This window comes from Ursus americanus, chromosome 13 (genome assembly GCF_024610735.1).
Source record: "Ursus americanus isolate L20-20 chromosome 13, mUrsAme1.1.p, whole genome shotgun sequence".
NCBI classification, from domain to species: Eukaryota; Metazoa; Chordata; class Mammalia; order Carnivora; family Ursidae; genus Ursus; species Ursus americanus.
This window is the reverse complement of record NC_142139.1, coordinates 45,072,742-45,090,111: the sequence shown is the minus strand read 5'-3', so window position 1 is coordinate 45,090,111 and position 17,370 is coordinate 45,072,742. Positions and strand designations below refer to the sequence as shown.

The window sequence follows — 17,370 nt, the reverse complement described above, 5'->3', positions numbered from 1 at the left end:
TTTATTCTGAATCATGAAACCAAAATAGGATGGATACTAATTTTAAAAATGAGCAGTTGTTTTTCTTTAAATAACTTTAAGTGGGAAAAGTCTTGCTGAGCAAGGCACAAAAATCCTGAAGCGATAAAATAAACAATTTCTGAATTTGACTAAAATATAAGAATATGTGTATTCTTAAAAATCATGAACCGAAATTTTGACTCTGAAAAACCATAAGCAGGTTAAAAGAAAAACAAAAACAGCCACATAACACAACAAAGTATATGTTACTTTATCCTATGTACCCATCAGTAATATAGATCCACAGCCCAACAGAAAACTGGGCAAAGTTAGGAATGAGTGCATGAGGAACAAGCATGCACACACACATACATAGATGCAGAAATGCAAGTAATAATGTTTAGAAACTTTTAGCATTAATAAAAAGCTATTACTGTAAATTTAAGCAATTAAAAACCAGTGGCAAAGCTTTAAAAAATTTAATATTGTACACTACTAGTATGATCAGGAGAAAACAGGCACATTCATACACTCTGTGTGGGATTGTAAATTGATATACCTTTTTTGGACAGTGCAATTTCAAATTCAAACATCTTTTGACTTGGTTATTCCATTCATAGGAATCTATCCTGCAAACTCATTTGCACACAATATTAAAGTAGACAGCAAAAGGTAGAAAAAAATCATCAACAAAAGACAGGGCTAAATAACAAGAGGATACTATGAAAAGATTACAAAAAAAAAAAAAAGGAAACTGTGCAGATAAAAGAAGCTCTCCAATTTTTAAGTTGGAAGCAATCAAGGTACAGACAGCATACTGCATATGTTATACTAGAATTTCTGGAAACCATGATGGCGACAATCTTAAAGAAGTAGAATTGGGAGAGGGTAAAACACTCAATATTGATTATATTCCCTTTTGTAGTGTTTAAAAAATTACCATATACAAGAGTTACTTTCATCAGAATTTTTAAACCTTAAAATTTAAGACCTTAAGAATCTAAATTCTAATTTTTCCATGTTTTAAGTTTTAAATCATTCAAAATACCAAAATGTTATTATTCACAAATATTTTAATTCCTTTATATTTTTTATACATTAAAACTACATCAATTTTTTTTAAAGATTTATTTATTTATTTGAGAGAGAGAGAGCATGAGCATGGGGTTGGGGGCAGAGAGAGAGGGAGAGAAAGAATCCCAAGCAGACTCCCTGCTGAGCATGGAGCCTGACTGGGTCTCAATCTGAGGACCCTGAGATCATAACCTGAGCTGAAATCAGAGCCAAAGGCTTAACCAACTGAGCCACCAAGATGCCCCTGATCAATTTTTTTTGGATAATTACAATCTTCCACTTGAAATACTCGAACTGCTGTAATAATCAAAGTTTAGATTTTATAAAATCTGTCTTAACATTATGAGAGAACTATTAATGTGTTAATTCAACTTATTCAAAATAACTCTACATATCAATATTTTTAACTATTTCATAAAACTTACTATTGTAAAAATTATAACTTATTTCTTCAGTAACAAGCTAAAATAGCATTTATGATAATTATATAATATAGCTGACATCTAATTAATTTATATAAAGACCACCCAGCAATTTCCATGGTGTATGCCAGTTCAAACAACTTAAAAGTTTTTGGCAGAAAAGGAAAAAAAGAAAATCATGCGAAATCAACTATAAATTATCATTTCCAAATCTGATTCAAAAATTATAATTCTTTTTGACAGATCTTCAACTCACATTATAATTAATATCACTAGTTCCTCATTTGGCCACCTATTTTTCAACAATATATTCTAAATCAGTATATAAGATCGTTATTTTTCAGCTTCTATCAAGACCATTTTATGTTTTCTTCACAATTTTTGGAATTACCATTTCTACTCTTAAGATACTTTGATTCAAATCTAGTTCCAAGGTATGTAATAACATTTATAAACTGTATAGAAACCATGACTACACTACACATGCTAACATAATAAGAAAATCACCTAGCTAACCTAGACTAACTACTACTTTTGCCATAAAAAAAGATTTTGGACCCATGCATAATTTCCAATACAGAAACCTTATCTTTCTTGTCACCTCAGACATCATCAAGGGACTGGCATAGAACAGATACCTACTAAAAGTTAGAAAAAAGAGGTAAAGAAAGAAGAAAATCCTGTGATAAGTTTTGACACACACTAACAATGTAGACATGTAGGCATAAGTATTTTGAAGATAAGCATTTGACTTTTATCCAATGCATTCTACCTCAGGTCCAAATCAAAAGTTATCAACATAACTTTATCTTGTAAATATATGGATTTGCTTTAAAAGAATACTTTTGACCCAAGTTCTGAATACACTAAAGATTTCATATGCTGATTACTACAATATGAGGTAGCATCAGATTAATGAAAGTCAACACAAAACGAGGTAATTAATAGTTTATAAACAAACTGAGGGCTTCAGAGGGGAAGGGTTGGGGGAATGGGATAGGCGGGTGATGTGTACTAAGGAGGGCACATATTGCATGGTGCACTGGGTGTTATACGCAACTAATGAATCATCGAACTTTACATCAAAAACTAGGGATGTACAGTATGGTGACTAACACAATATAATAATAAAAATAATAGTTTATAAACAAAGAAAATTTCTAACTCATTTATGAGATTCCCTTATTTTTACTTCCCATCAATGGTTACATCCCCTCAAAAAGTATCTCTCTATTCTCCAGAAGAAGTGGTCTCTAGGCAAGTAATTATTCAAGTTTTTCAAATCTTTGAACCTTTCCAACACAACAGGAACAGGAAAAGAGAGCCTCCCTTATTCATGCTTAGGAAGGAACTTGCAAGGAAGATGACAATGGGCCAACCAACCAGCAGCGAGCTGCAGATAATTGATCCTCAGGGATAAAGTCACAATGAACATGTCCTGTGTTTAATGTCACGCTATTCATGGGAATGATCTACCATCATTTTTACTTGCTCAAATATATTGATGGCAAAAGTGGTAACAATAAAATTCGCTAGTCACAATTAAAGCTAACTAGAATCTACATTTTTGTTAACTTATTCATGATTTTCAGTTCCTTCTGTTTATCTGTTGAATTTTGGGGATAAGGTTTGTGGATCAAGACACACCAAAATTACTGTAAGATGTGCATATTCACCAGTTTCCTAAAAATGATAATAGAATAAAACCCTAGTCTCTAATATTAGTTGGAATGGCCATATTAAAGAAGTTTATTAAAAATTCCATAAAGAGCTAAATTAGCTCTCTTTAGCTACTTTATCTTCCGCTCATCTAAAAGGATGGAGCCAAAGGGCTCCTGGGTGGCTCAGTTGGTTAAGTGTCTGACTCTTGATTTTGGCTCAGGTCATGATCTCAGAGTCCTGGAATCGAGTCCCACGTCTGGTTCTGTGCTCAATGTGGAGTCTGCTTGTCCCTCTCCCTCTTCTCCCCCCACCCCATTCCACTCTCTCTCTCTCTCTCAAATAAATAAATAAATAAATCTTAAAAAAAAAAAGGATGGAGCCAAGTATATGTGACTAATACACACTAAAGGGGATTGAAACGACTAAAATTAGAAAGTAATCTCTATATTATATTGGGCAACTATTATCATTTAAATCTGACAGTTATATTATGAGGCAGGCATCACAATGACTCTCATTTTACAGAGGAAGAAACAGGATTAGAAAGTTTAGCTGATATATACAGATTCACACAACTAGTAGTAAATGTTGGAGTCATAATTTCAAACCACGTCTGCTCATCTTTATACACTAGCGTCACTGCTGCCTAGGACTGGGGACAGGCCTGGCCCAGGAAGCGGAAGGCTTGTTTTCCAGGCAAGAGCTCCTCCACAAACCTGCAGTGGCTTAGAACAATTCACTTAATTTCTGTTTTCTCCTCTGGAAATCAGTATAGTAACCGCATTTATCCTATAAACTATACAGAGCTACCTACTATAAAGACCAAATGGATGCGGAAGTGTTTTGAAAAGATGAAAGTGACACATACATACAAAGCTATCAAATACATAAGCTCCCTGAAGGCAAGAATTTTATTCTCCTCCATTGCTGTGAGCAGGCTGTTTAGTTCCCAGTAAAGGGCTAGGATACACAGAGGAAGGGCCATTTATTTTCTCATTTAAACCCCCAATAATATCAGGTATGAGAAGGAAACAGCCTCATCCTACAAAGAGAAAAAAAACATGCTTTGTATCGTAAAGCAACTGATCATATTTAAACCCCTATTTGCCTGATATCAAAGCCTCTGGTCTCTTGCATGCTTTTCATTTAAATAAATATAATTTAATTAATTAAGTGAAATAAAGCATTAGGAATCTATAACGTGCACTGTTCAAAAAGATATCAAACGATATCTTAATTAGGTGCTTGAAAGCTCTACCAGGGATAAAACAGTTCCAAACTGCTGACATCCTAAACATAAGTGATATGCTGCAAAGGGAAAGTTGTGGTATCACCCGAGTTTTGGCACCTCAGTCTTTAAAAATCATTTTCATATTTTAGTGCACCAAACATAACTTTAAGTGGTTTATATGGTTTATTGTGCTAGCCTCTTCTTTGCCACAAAACAACAGATGCCCTGCTCTGGTATACGAACAGTAGAAAAAGATTCCAACAAGAAACCAGAAATGCATTCTTCTTTATTTCCCACCTCTTATATCAATACGCATCAAAACTTCCTAAAGATCGTAACACAGGAAGTAATAATAAAAGTTCGCTAATTTTCATGCACTTAGATACGCCAAACACAGTATGCAGTGTTTTATGCCTACTGTGTATCCTTGAAACAATCCTCTAATGTATGATTCCCTTTTACAAAGGTGGAAACCGAGACTTCCCTAGATTAAATTTGTCTAATGTCACTCATCTAACAATAGGACTAGAATTTGGTTCCAAGTTCAGACTTGTAGCCAATGCTGTTCTGTCTCGCATGTTACCAGGGCTGCAAACTGCATGCGTTTCTCATTAAGATGACAATCCTTGACTTCTCTGTGTTCCTAGTATAAAGATGAAGACTTATCCTCCTTTCCATCAAAGCACTAAAACTATATCATTCCTTGATATTCCCTGTGAATTCTTGCCTCTCTTCCTAAAATTTCCTCTCCATATATAAATCAGTAGTAACAGCAGAAATTTGTAAAAACTAAAAAGCTGTTAAAACAAATACAGCTATAAATTATGAAAGTGCTTGGGAATTACAAAGCCCAACATCTCCATTTCCTACGGAAACTAAAAACGATTAAAAATTTTCAATTCCTCACAAGATAAGACATGAGAAAAGAAAAAATCATGACATAAGTGGAAATGTATCTTTCAAGAAAAACTAGCAAAGCACACACCTTTCCTACCACCCCTAGAGATCACTTCCAGAACTTTCTTCACCAAAGGCTTGAGATGAGACTTTTTTTTTAGGAAGCCCCTCCTCCAACTCCAGAGTTGTAGGAGCTATTTCTGTGGTTGGTGGATCATTGAAAACAATCCCTCTACACATCTGTAATCCAAAATAAATAGCTTACATGAAGCCCTTGAAGAATAAGTTAAAAATGTTCCAAGTTAGTGTCACTAAAATATTTATGACAATATTTTCAAATACATTGACCAAACTGATGATCCTTATTCTTTGGATTGAAACTACTCATTGTGTTCAGCATTTCCATGCCAAAATGTCCTTTAAGAATTTTTATTTTTATTTATTTTTTTAAAGATTTTATTTATTTATTTATTTAACAGAGAGAGGCATCGAGAGAGGGAACACAAGCAGGGGGAGTGGGAGAGGAAAAAGCAGGCTCCCAGTGGAGGAGCCCGATGCGGGGCTCGATCCCAGAACGCCAGGATCACGCCCTGAGCCGAAGGCAGGTGCTTAACAACTGAGCCACCCAGGAACCCCATGAATTTTTAAACAATTAACTTTAATGACAAAAATTATATATTGCTTGTGAATTATCATTAATTTTGTTGAATATTCTTCTAAGATGCTAATATATTTTAAAATATATCTAGGATCGTTACAATATTATTTAGATGTGAAAGAAACAGAATATATTATCACAGGGTAACACACTAAAGGACACACGTTCTACGAATGAGCCTTATTAGCATTTATCAAGCAGCTGCGTTGCTACAATGTCTCAGGTACCCCAAGCAGGATGTCAAGTCCGCTATGATTCGTGCAGGCCCCTCCTAAATTCAAAGTCTAGTAGGATGTGCCACATTAGGTATTTTTATCTACAATGTTTTCCGAAACTTTTCAGTCAGTATTTTACCTCATAATACCAAGGAAAACTTTTTTACCAGCTCAGAATGATAAAATGCCTAAAATGGGTGTTTTGCATAAAAGGATGTATAATGCCTCTTTTCCTTTTTCTCTCTCTCTGGAAGTAGTTAATAGTTTCTATTTGTCAAAAGTAATATTAATGTAAGAATTCACGGGTTTGTAGCAGTTCAATGCCAGTGTAGATGAAGACTGACCATAGACTTGCAAATGGGGGGGATTCTAAGCCAAAGAGAAACTTAAACAAAAGTTTCCAGTTCCCAACTCCTACTGCCCTACCAAGTACACTACATTACACAGCCTCTTGGAGTTTATCCTGCTTTTCCATGGCCCTCTTCCCACACTATAAGAAATGTGGCAATTTCGATTTACGATTAAGAAAAAGAAATACTTTTCCCCTTGGCCTGAAGATATTTATTTCAAAATATTTATTTCATTCTATCCTTTTAGTCTTGCATAAGAAATAAAAAACATAATCAAATTGTTGACATCCTTAACTGCAATGAACTGAGCACCAGTGCTAGGGGAATTGTAAAATGAAATGAAAACTAAATCTGAAAGAGAATAGGATTGTAATGTAAAGCCTTAATATCAGCTGCAAAGGCTTACAGGCTGAGAAAATCTTTTCTTATATCAAATTATATAACTTGAGTTTCAATTAAATTTATGCTGAAGTTAGAAATGATCGACTAAGGCCATATTCTCTTGTAAGGATGAAGAATCAGGTAACACTTCGCTATATTCAAATAATAAGCATACAGTTTATTCAGTTTTTATACTCATATTTCTATCATTTCTATCAGTATAATTGGGTATTTATAAAGATAAGACCAAAAATATTTGCACTGAAGGAGCATGTTGTGAGGTTCACTGAAATTCAATCAAAGTGAAAGTGTCAGAGGGCCATAAAACAAGTGAATATCAGGGGCACCTGGGTGGCTCAGTCAGGTAAGCATGTGACTTCAGCTTAGGTCATGATGTAGGTCATGATCTCAGGGTCCTGGGATCCAGCCCATGCATTGTGTTCCCCACTCAGTGGGGAGTCTGCTTGTCTCTCTGCCCCTTTTCCTGCTCATACTCTTCCTTTCAAATAAATAAATTAAATCTTTTTTAAAAAGTGAATATCATAGTATTTATCAATTAAAATTAATTGTATATGAAGGGTTAATAAATTCCATAGGAAAATATATGATGACATATTCAAAACGTTTTGGACATACTAAAATTTAGTCACTTAGTTCAACCCAATTTGTGCTCAAATCACGAGGAAACAATATAGGTATTAACAAACCCATAAATAAATTATATAACACTATGATTTAAAATTCTTTAAAAGAACAATCTAAATAGTAAACTATGATGAGTGCATGTGTCACTGATTTGAGTAATGTGAAAAGATATGAAAATTAGAGCCATCTAAAAAGCTATCTCCTTATAAATTTCCTTCCTATAATGAACCCTGTCTTCTCCCAAACCTATTTGTTCTATCCAGTTGAAGACACTTAAAATGTCAAGGCTCCCAATTTTAAAACTGTCTTTGACCTTAAGCCACAAATCAGTAGTAAGCATTTTAAATGATTTTTTTCAATAAGTCAGTTAATGTATGAAAACTAAAAGTCTATCATAACAAGTTGAGGGATTTTTGCTGAAGCAAGTTATCTACAGAATGAAAACAGGACAAAGCTAAATTACTGGAAAATAAATCCTAAAGGTAAACTGCTGATATTAAAAAAAAAAAGCATGCATATAAAAAAAATCACACAAATTAGCACAAATATTAGAGCAACTCGTCCACAAGAAACTGTATCCATAAACTCCTCCTTCTGAGATAGCCTCTAAAAGGAAAAAAAAAAGGTAATTTGGTACTTTTTTAAAAATTTGCACTACAAGATTAATACAGAAAATTGTGATATATTATATTATGGGGGTAGGGGGAGACTGACAATTTTGTGGCCATTCAAGGAATATGTATAGTCACATTTTGAGAAAAATCCAAAACTAAAATGGAAGCTGAGCACACCCATAACTCTCAGGGCCCTTCTAATGGAGTCTTGCATTCTAACCACTAGCAACATGGCTTTGGCATCACCGAACAGCGTTTGTAAATCCACTTTGAAGGGTGTATTCTACTTCTATTTGGCAAATCACTTTAATGTATAGCAATGTATATTAAGGAATAAAGGTGATAACTTTGAACTTATCTAGCTTGTAGATGGAAATGAAAAATATTTTACACCTCTATCTAAATAGGATATGAGGCAGACTACAAGTAAAGTGTTTCTTTTGAAACCAAAATGGAGAGGAAAAGCAAAATTCTGACTTTAAAAAGTATAATTCTATAATAAGAAAATCTGCTATAAAATTAAATGTGTTTAATAGATAAATGATCATTAAGTCCCTCAGTGCAGTAGGAACTAGGCTAGGGTTTCTGAAGGGTACAAGGCAACAGTGGCATGATCCCGCCTCCTTTATGAAGGCCATATTTTCATTACCCAAGTTAGTTTTTAAATAATTTCCTTCTATAAATTAAAATTATCAAAAATGACAAAATAAATTGAATAGCACTGAAAAATAATAGATGTCAGACTCTTAACACCACTGTGACAACCACATTCATCTTTTTTTTTTTTTTCCAAATTAGTAAAATCAGCTTTGAAAAACATTTTGATGTTTGAAATGTTTCAAATCAGGGGGGATTTTGAAATTTTAATTTTGAATTCAACACTAATTTTCCTATTGTAGTGAAGAGACCTAGTCATATAAAAGGTTTGGCAATTAGTTACTCAAATCACTAGAGAAAAATCTCAGGAATTTTGGCTGCAAATTGCCATAATAAAAGACCTAATATTTTAATCATATCTAGGGAAACTTCAGTAGAATCCAGTTGGGGGGGGGGGAGAAAGGAAACATAATTTATCCAGTGGCCATTAACATCCCAATAAAATGTTTAAATTGAATGAAAAATTTAAGCTCTGTGTAATGTATCCTTTGTTCACTCAAAAAAAAAAAATCTCTATTTAAATTTAAATTTTATTTCCTGCATTTGCTCTGCAGATTATTTCCATTGCCTTTTTTTAAAAGGAGAGGACAAAGAGGAGGAAGAGAGGAAGAGGAAGGAAAAAACCGTATTCTCTGAAAACTCAATTATACAGCAACACATGCTGGAATAATGAGGAATTGGGGGGCTCTAGGGAAACAAAAGTTTGTACAGTGTTATTGGAAGAGATTATGAGAGAATCTGAGGTCTGAGCATGAATCAGCATTCTGTTGTCATAATGTCACAGTGCAATGACCTTATTACCACTTTAAAGGCTTGATGTGAAATGGAAATGCTCCATACCTTTTGAGTCAGCAGGTTAAGCCTGGAAGACCTCAAAAAGGAATAGCACAGGAATAAATTCTCATTAAGTTTTTATCATTTCATATAGTATTTTTTTATTTAAACACTTAATTTCTTTTATCCTAAAATACAATGTTTCAACTGATGCAATTCTTTGATTTCTGTTTAGTATAATGCATCATTTTCCTGAAACTCTCTTGTGATAAGTGAAGTATGAAAGTTTAACTACAAAAAAACCTAATGACAAATTAATTATTCTTACAAACAGGAGCTATTTCTTTCTTTGTAACTTCCAACTGAATATAACAACATTTATACCACCAAGTTGTAAGGTATCGTGTTCCGGTACATGTGTTCATGGTTTTCTTCATACCATGAATTCTTATTTTGGCTTAATAGCATCCAAGCTGATTCTAGTTTTGTGAAATATTTGCATATGTTGGTAACTCCAGGTTTTAGTAACTGCCTCAGTAAAAATGGCAAGACACGATAGCCCACCTATAACTATACATAAACATATGCATACTCACACATATACATACATACAGTCACATTCATGGAAAATGTAATAAAGATTTAGCAAACGTGAATTACTTTGATGAATACAGATACAAAATTTCAATAATTCACAACGCAAATTCAATGATAAGAAATTCGCCTTAAAAATGATATCTGAAGAATCAAGGTTAAAAAGCCAAAAAAATACAATTTTAGAATTCTCTCTCTTCTGAGAGCATTTATAATCAATGCTGTCTCTGGATGCCTTTATTAATTATTTATTATTATATTAATCAATTTTACAAGGATATTCAAGATAATCTATATAAAATCAAAGGCATTCTGTTTTTAAAAGGCACTTTAGTTCTTTGTTGAACAGCATTTTAAATGAAGTTTTTCAAAGTAAATGCCATTTAAATATTTTTTCAATTTCTCTAAATGTGTTTACAATGTTTCAAAAGGTATTTAGTGTGCGCAACAGTTTTACGAAGAACAATATTTTCTCCAACATCCCCATCTGCTGGCTTAGAGAAAAAGTAGATTTCTATCTGTTATTTCTTTAAATATTTTTATAATTTATTTTATGGATTGAAATATAAAATTATTAAATTAATTAAAAATAAACTAATAGCGATTTGTCAAAATCATTCATGAAAAGAAATAGAAAGGAAAGATTTTAAAGAGGAAATTTAATGTTTAAAAGTTTTCATTCTAAAGCCCTATGGGATCCAATACTCATGTTTGTAGCTGCTTTAGACAGTTTTATTTTAAAGAAATTTTGGTAATGAGCACAGAACTACTTTATTAAATTTGAGAACGTAAAAATATTTAGTATTTTCCTAAAATCTGCTGTTTTGTTCAACTATATATAATATGGTGGTACGTACACAGATGACAAAATCAAATTTATTATTTTCAAAAAAAATCTGAGTTTCTGTAATACATTGCTTTTGTATAAGAACTATTAGAATATCTTCACATCCTCATACTAAGGTTCTTAGACAAGACCACAGTGGCCAGGGCACACTGAAGGCCTCAAGGTCTACGAGACTTTGAAAACTATTCAAAAGAGTACAGAAGGTAAAGGTTAGGGAAAAAAATGAATTTCTATGAGAAAAATATTCATTTATTCTCTGACAACCAGAAGGCACTCAATAAATATTGAAAGAAGGAAGAGAGTAGGGAGGGAGAGAAGGAAGGAAGGAAGGAAGGAAGGAAGGAAGGAAGGAAGGAAGGAAGGAAGGAAGGAAGGAAGGAGGGAGGAAGGGGGAGGGAGGGAGGAAGGAAGGAAAGGAGGAAGGGAGGGAGGAGGAAAGAAAAGGAGGAGGGTAGGAATGAAGGAAGGAAGGGGGAATTCTTGAGGCCCATCACTAGTCTGAACTACTGAACACATCAGAAGCTAATCTTTTTTTTTTTTTCCCCTCCTGGTTTTATGGTTGTATTTTCCCATATTAAAGGTTTATGTTTTAACAGCTTTCAGGAAAAAAAAAAATCTTAGTACTTTCTCTAGCTAAGAAGAAAGAGAAGGAGGAAAGGGAATGGAGAGGGGGAGAGTGAGAGAGAAAGAAAGAATTGGAAATCTGTCTTTATTTCCTCAGGTACCCATGGAAACAAATGGGAACAAACAGGTACTTTCCCTATCCCACTGTGACTGTAAAAGGAAAAGATGTGGGAGTCTGGTGCCCTGAGCAGTCATTTTACCCAGCTGACAATATAATGACTTCACTTCATTTGCATAACCTTAACCCATTTGGTAGACATTGCTAGATCCTTAAATCAATGTCAACCTAGACATTTCCAAATTGAGTTCCTTTATCTTAGGAATAACACTAAATTAGTAAACTAATCTCTTTTCTACCCTGAAATTATATTATTAAGTTATAAAACTCCACTTTCTTAATATATACATTTAACTCTATGGGATTTTTATAATTTAACTAGGTGAAACAACAAGCTACTTTACAAAAATTAATTGATGATACATATTTAAATAATGGAGTTAAAGAATAGAATTCCTTAGATTTCTGGAGATGAGAGGAAGTCATTTTGGTCTTAGCTGTCAACATATTTGGTGCTGCTGCTTCCACTTCATATAGTAAAGAATCATGGACTCCCCCGACCAAAAAAGCAAGCAAACAAAGGCTAAGCATTGGAGAAAAACCTTGAGCAGAATTAAGATGATCAAGACTCATCTTGACAAACTTGAGATTAGAGATTTCCCTTCATTTCTTGACTATTGACTTCATGGTTGTAGTTTACATGAACATAAAGAGTTAAACTAATTTCACATTTTTCTCCTGCCCTTGGCAAAAAAATAAAAAGAAAAAAGAAATGAAGAAGGATACAAGGATATGAACACTCCAGGTCATTTTACAGGCTCTAGATTGTGAAATTCCTAAGGGAATGAAGAAACTGAGTCACAAATGTTGTTATTTGCTCAATGAGTCAATGTCCACTCCAGAAAATTCTATCCAATGTGTCTCTTTTGTATAACAGTACTTCATTAGATCTCTTTAGCAATCAGTAAGATTATTGATAAGCACATGCCAAACTTGAAAAGGCATTCAGTTGCTTACCACAATTTGTTTTAGTGTCTTAGAATAATAACCCATGGAAGAGTAATGTTGGGTTCTGGAGACATGCATCTTTATTTCAGATTCATTTTCTGAGAAAAACAAAAAAAAAAATCTGTACAAAATAAAGATCTGATTTTCCCCATTTCTCAGAAGTGTGGTCAAACAAATTTAATTGTGTGTGTGCTTTCTCACATGAAATTCATGTGCCATGGATGTATTCATTCTATGGAAATTCATGGAGTTATATATGTGCTAATATATATACATTTTCTGTCTGCATAACTTATTTCAATACTATTTATATTTAAAAAAAACCTATTCTAAAAATATTGAGACTGAAGACCTAAACCCGTCACCAAGCCTAAACCAAAAATAATCTTTAACCTTTACAAAGCCCCAGCACAGTCATTCAACATCTCTTAGAATCAAGAAATATTCATTTTATTCCATGGACATATCTGTTATTTTCTGTCCTTATATTCACCAATGAGTGAACTTCTCAAACACTGACCATTTTCAAAAGTGTACCTGTCAATTACTTGCACACTGTTTTAGAAATCTACATACTCACAATAATCATAGCCGTGCCTTAGTTTCATTACTTTTCAAAGCATTTTCACACTAGTATATACAATTACAGTTAGACACTTAGCACAGACATAGGTTAAACTCATAATTCAGGAAAAAAACAGAAATTTGATATCAAATCGAATAAATAACCTAAATCTGGTAGGTTAATAGGTCAGGTATAAAAACCTTCAATACTTAAACTACAGCGGCTTCTTTGTATGTATCTATGTACTGAAATTTTTCAAGGTATTCTTAATGTTCTTTTACAGAGATTTTTTTTAAGCTGCAAATCCACTATAATCTCTTTCTCTCTCTCTCTCTCTCTCTCTCTCTCTCTCTCTCTCTCTCTCTCAATCTCCCTGCACGCCCGTCCCGTCAGTTTGAAGAAAACCTATAGCACTGAAACGTTCTTAAACAGGTTCTTTAAAAACAATTGGATTCTAGACATCTAACATGCCCATAATAATGCCCCTGTTCTATCAGTAAACGAAAATTGTTTCATTTCTTCATTAGAGCGGTGGTAGTTTCAAAATGAGTTGATGATGTTCCTGATACCATAATCAAGCTAACCTACCGAATATATGATTAAGGCTCAGTATGGGGAATTGAGAGACAACCAGTTTGCCTAATGTGGGAGCACTGCAGTTGGGCTTTTTCTGTGGTAATTTTCCCCTAGCTCCTCTACACTGTAGCCACAGTGGAAGGTGAGCCATCTGCGACCTGCTGACTGATAACTATTTAATAAAAACTCAGAACATTAAGGGAGGAAAGAATCTCCCCACGCGGTCGGCAGGAAATGATGGCAGCTGCTGGGAAGAGGGCAGGAAGGTACAGTGGCGGCGGCTGCACTGCCCCCGGCCGTCGCAGGGGTGGGAGCGCCGGGACAGGAGCCCGCGAGCCTTTCCATTGAACCTTTTAGAGACTTAATGGCTTGGATTCTATTACTTTTCCTGAAGCTTTGATAGAGCTTCATCGCGTGTCCCGGAACCCTGAGCGGAGTGAGAGGGCTCATACGGATAACTGCAAAGACTAAAATGGCTGATCAGCGACTTCTTCAGATTTCCAAACTCGGCAGGATCCAACTGCTTTCGGGTCCTTCTCCTCTCGCTGCCTTTGCGGGAGCCCCGCCACCTGAGAACAAAGCGCACCCGGCCCGCGAGCAGACCGCGGCGCCCACGGAGGAATCGCCCCCTTCAACTTGGGCTGAAGAGCCGCGGAGCACAGAGAAATTGACAGCGCTCCCCCTTCACCCCTACTCGACCCGGCGGGCCGTGGGCCTGCTTCAGCCTCGCTTCTCGCCGTGCCTTGCCTAGCCCCTCGGGTGGGTGTTATGTAACAACCCCGAAACCAACTCCAGAACCATTTTAACAACTTGTCCCGTCGAAGCAGGGAATATAGGGCTCGTGGGGTTCATACAGTGAACCGGAGCTGGGCCTGTGGATTTAAATCCGGGGTCAGAAGAGGAGTGGAGCTGCCGGGGCAGGCGGCCGGGCTCTGGCAGTCCCCTGTGGGATCTATCCAGCAGTCCGACAGTAAGCCCGAAAGAATAAACATGTTCTCTGTGGTCAGGGTACCACCAGCCGCTCAAGGTGGGCGGGGGGGGGGGGGGCAAGGAGGGCTTCTCTTGAAGCACTCAAGATAAGCTAGAACCCCCAGAACCTAAGGAAGCCCCCTCCAGCTCCAATCCCCACCCCACTTCCCTAGTGCGCACACTCTTCAATGCCTTTTGCTCCCTCTTCAACCCCCCCCCGCCAGCGGGGGTCCCCGAGATTGCAGCCACTTTCTTCCTACGCCGTCACACGCACGCGCGTGTGCAGTCACTCACACCCACACACTGACACACAGAAACACACACACACACACACACACACCACCCCACACTCGCGGGCGCTCCGCGTGCGGCATCCAAAAGACATGATTATTCATTACTTACAAGCATTAGTGACTGCGAAGCTGTTTGCTACCTCCAAATTGTCGATGTGGGGAGTCAGTCTGAACTCCGAAGTGGAAAACTGAACCATCCCTACCCGAAATGCACTGTATTCTTGATCGGCGCCCCTGGGAAATAGCCCCCCTGCAAAGAACAAACACCAAGCAGAATAGTGTCAGTGCCAAGGAAGGAAAGGAGGGGAGCCCGCTAGTGCCCAACAGCCCAGGAGTCCCTTATTCTCGCTAATAGGCCGAATAAACACATCAAGGGACTCGGGCAGCGGGGAGCTGATCTCCAAATGGTAGCTAAGGGGTCGAGACACAGATGAGAGTCTGAGGGCAAGGTAGGTGGCCAGAAGCATTAGCCTTCCCTGGTAACCACAAGCTTTGCATTCAGACCCCCTAGAGGATCAGAACAAACAGGAAAATGTTGTTTAAGGCAGAATTAATAAAATTTGGGGATCAGAAATGAGAACACCTTTTCCTCTATTGTATCACAGCCATAGCCTTTTCCCTTTGCTTCATGCTAAGAAAAACATGTATATTCTAGGCAGTTTAAATCTGGAATGCAGTCAAGGTATGACATAAGTCTACATGACATGAATTAATTTGTCCACTGTGAACAAAGATTACCACCAAATTATGCACAATTCAAAAGCAGAGCACAAAGGGTACCTACCTATCTGTATGCTGTTAGAAGAGACACCAAAAATCAGTCCCCATAAAACAGGAGAAAGGAGGACAGATATATGCATAATCTTTTGCATTTCCAAGAAAAGTAGAGCATCCACAAAATACCCCCTTTTTTTTTCCTTTTCCTCCTCTTCCTTCCTTGGCGGTTTTCCTCAGCAAATTAGATCCTCTGCATTTTGAGACAGCAATTTAGCACCAAGCTGCTAAAACCTGAAGTGGAGGCAGAATTCCTATTTCCCAGGTCCTGCTGGTGGGTGCTGATGCCCTGCGCCCTGTCCCTGCTCCTGAAGTCCGGAGGACTGGCTGGATGCAGTTTTCAGCGGAGCTGCCGCTGTGGTTCCAGTGTCTTGGAATATTCAGCACCCTCCCATGCACTCACACACACTCACCCTCTCTCGCGCTCTCTTCTCCCTCTCCCCTCTGTCTCACACACGCGCGCGCGCGCGCGCGCGCACACACACACACACACACACACACACACACACGCAAGTCACAGAGGAGCAGGCAGTCCCGGGCGCGCGTGCGCGACTCGCGGCAGGCTGCTGGCGCGCGCGTCCAACCCCTCCCCCGCACCCCGCACCCCGCACTGGCCTGGCAGCGTCGCGTGCGCGGCGCTGAGAAAGCGCGGCTCGAAGCCGGGCAGCAGCTACCACTGGGCTAGACCTCGGGTTTCGCGAGCTGTCGCGCCCACCGAGCGCTTCTGCCTTTCAGCACCGAGGACAGCACCCCGCTCCTAGCCTCGTGCTACCTCTGTGCCGCCGCCGCAGCTGCCGCTGAGATGCTCCAGCCTGGACCAAACGCAGCAAAGCTGATTTCCGGCTGCTGTGCAGAAGCCGAATTGCTAATTGTTGCCGGTGAAGCGTTTTCTCACCAGGCCCTGCTGTTTTACATTTAAACTAATTTTTATTTTCATTTTCTGTGGCCTGTGAAAACTCACCTAGCAATGTAGAAAAGCTATCATCCACCTCACCTGACCCAGCCAAAAAGCAAACAAGAGACCAAAATACCTATCGGAGAACTGTTCCAAAATCTTGAAGTTTTGCTAAATGTGATGTAGCCAGCATCCAGGGGAAAAAAAACCAAAATTCTTTCTTTAAAGGCTAAAGCCGTGTAAGAGGAGATCAAGATTGAATCTTTGAAATACTTTGCATGGATATCCCATCTTTTAGAGTGTGTTCCATTGGGTCATAATGCCAACTTGCAGAGCCAGCTGAGTGCAGGTCTCGCAGACTTCACCGCAGATTCCCTCCTATAGTAAAGACATGTAGACCTGGCTCTTTAGAAGCCCTTTCTTTACCGAAAGCAGAAGACTCCGTTTCAAGGAAAGTCTCATAGGAGAAAGAAAGAAGATGAAGTAAGTCTAGAAAGGCCGTTGAGCTGCACAATCTTTCCCAGGGACGTAGTGAGAAACACGATATTCCAACGCGTCGTGGCCCTGAGTTTTGAGAAATCGCTGCT

The 17,370-nt window shown here is 37.4% G+C and overlaps 1 protein-coding gene across 1 annotated transcript in view; it reads right to left on the bottom strand.

Annotated features, from left to right (window-relative positions):
• The window catches only part of GRIA2 (glutamate ionotropic receptor AMPA type subunit 2), a 146,695-nt gene extending 130,380 nt beyond the window's left edge, over window positions 1-16,315 (bottom strand). Inside the window, exons 1-2 of the mRNA XM_087866547.1 lie at window positions 15,899-16,315; window positions 15,224-15,364 (exon numbers count right to left, since the gene is read on the bottom strand). Of these exons, the coding sequence (XP_087722673.1) occupies window positions 15,224-15,364; window positions 15,899-15,986 (229 nt within the window). The 5' untranslated portion in view covers window positions 15,987-16,315. The remainder of the gene's footprint in view (window positions 1-15,223; window positions 15,365-15,898) is intronic.
• Window positions 16,316-17,370: the final 1,055 nt, after the last annotated feature.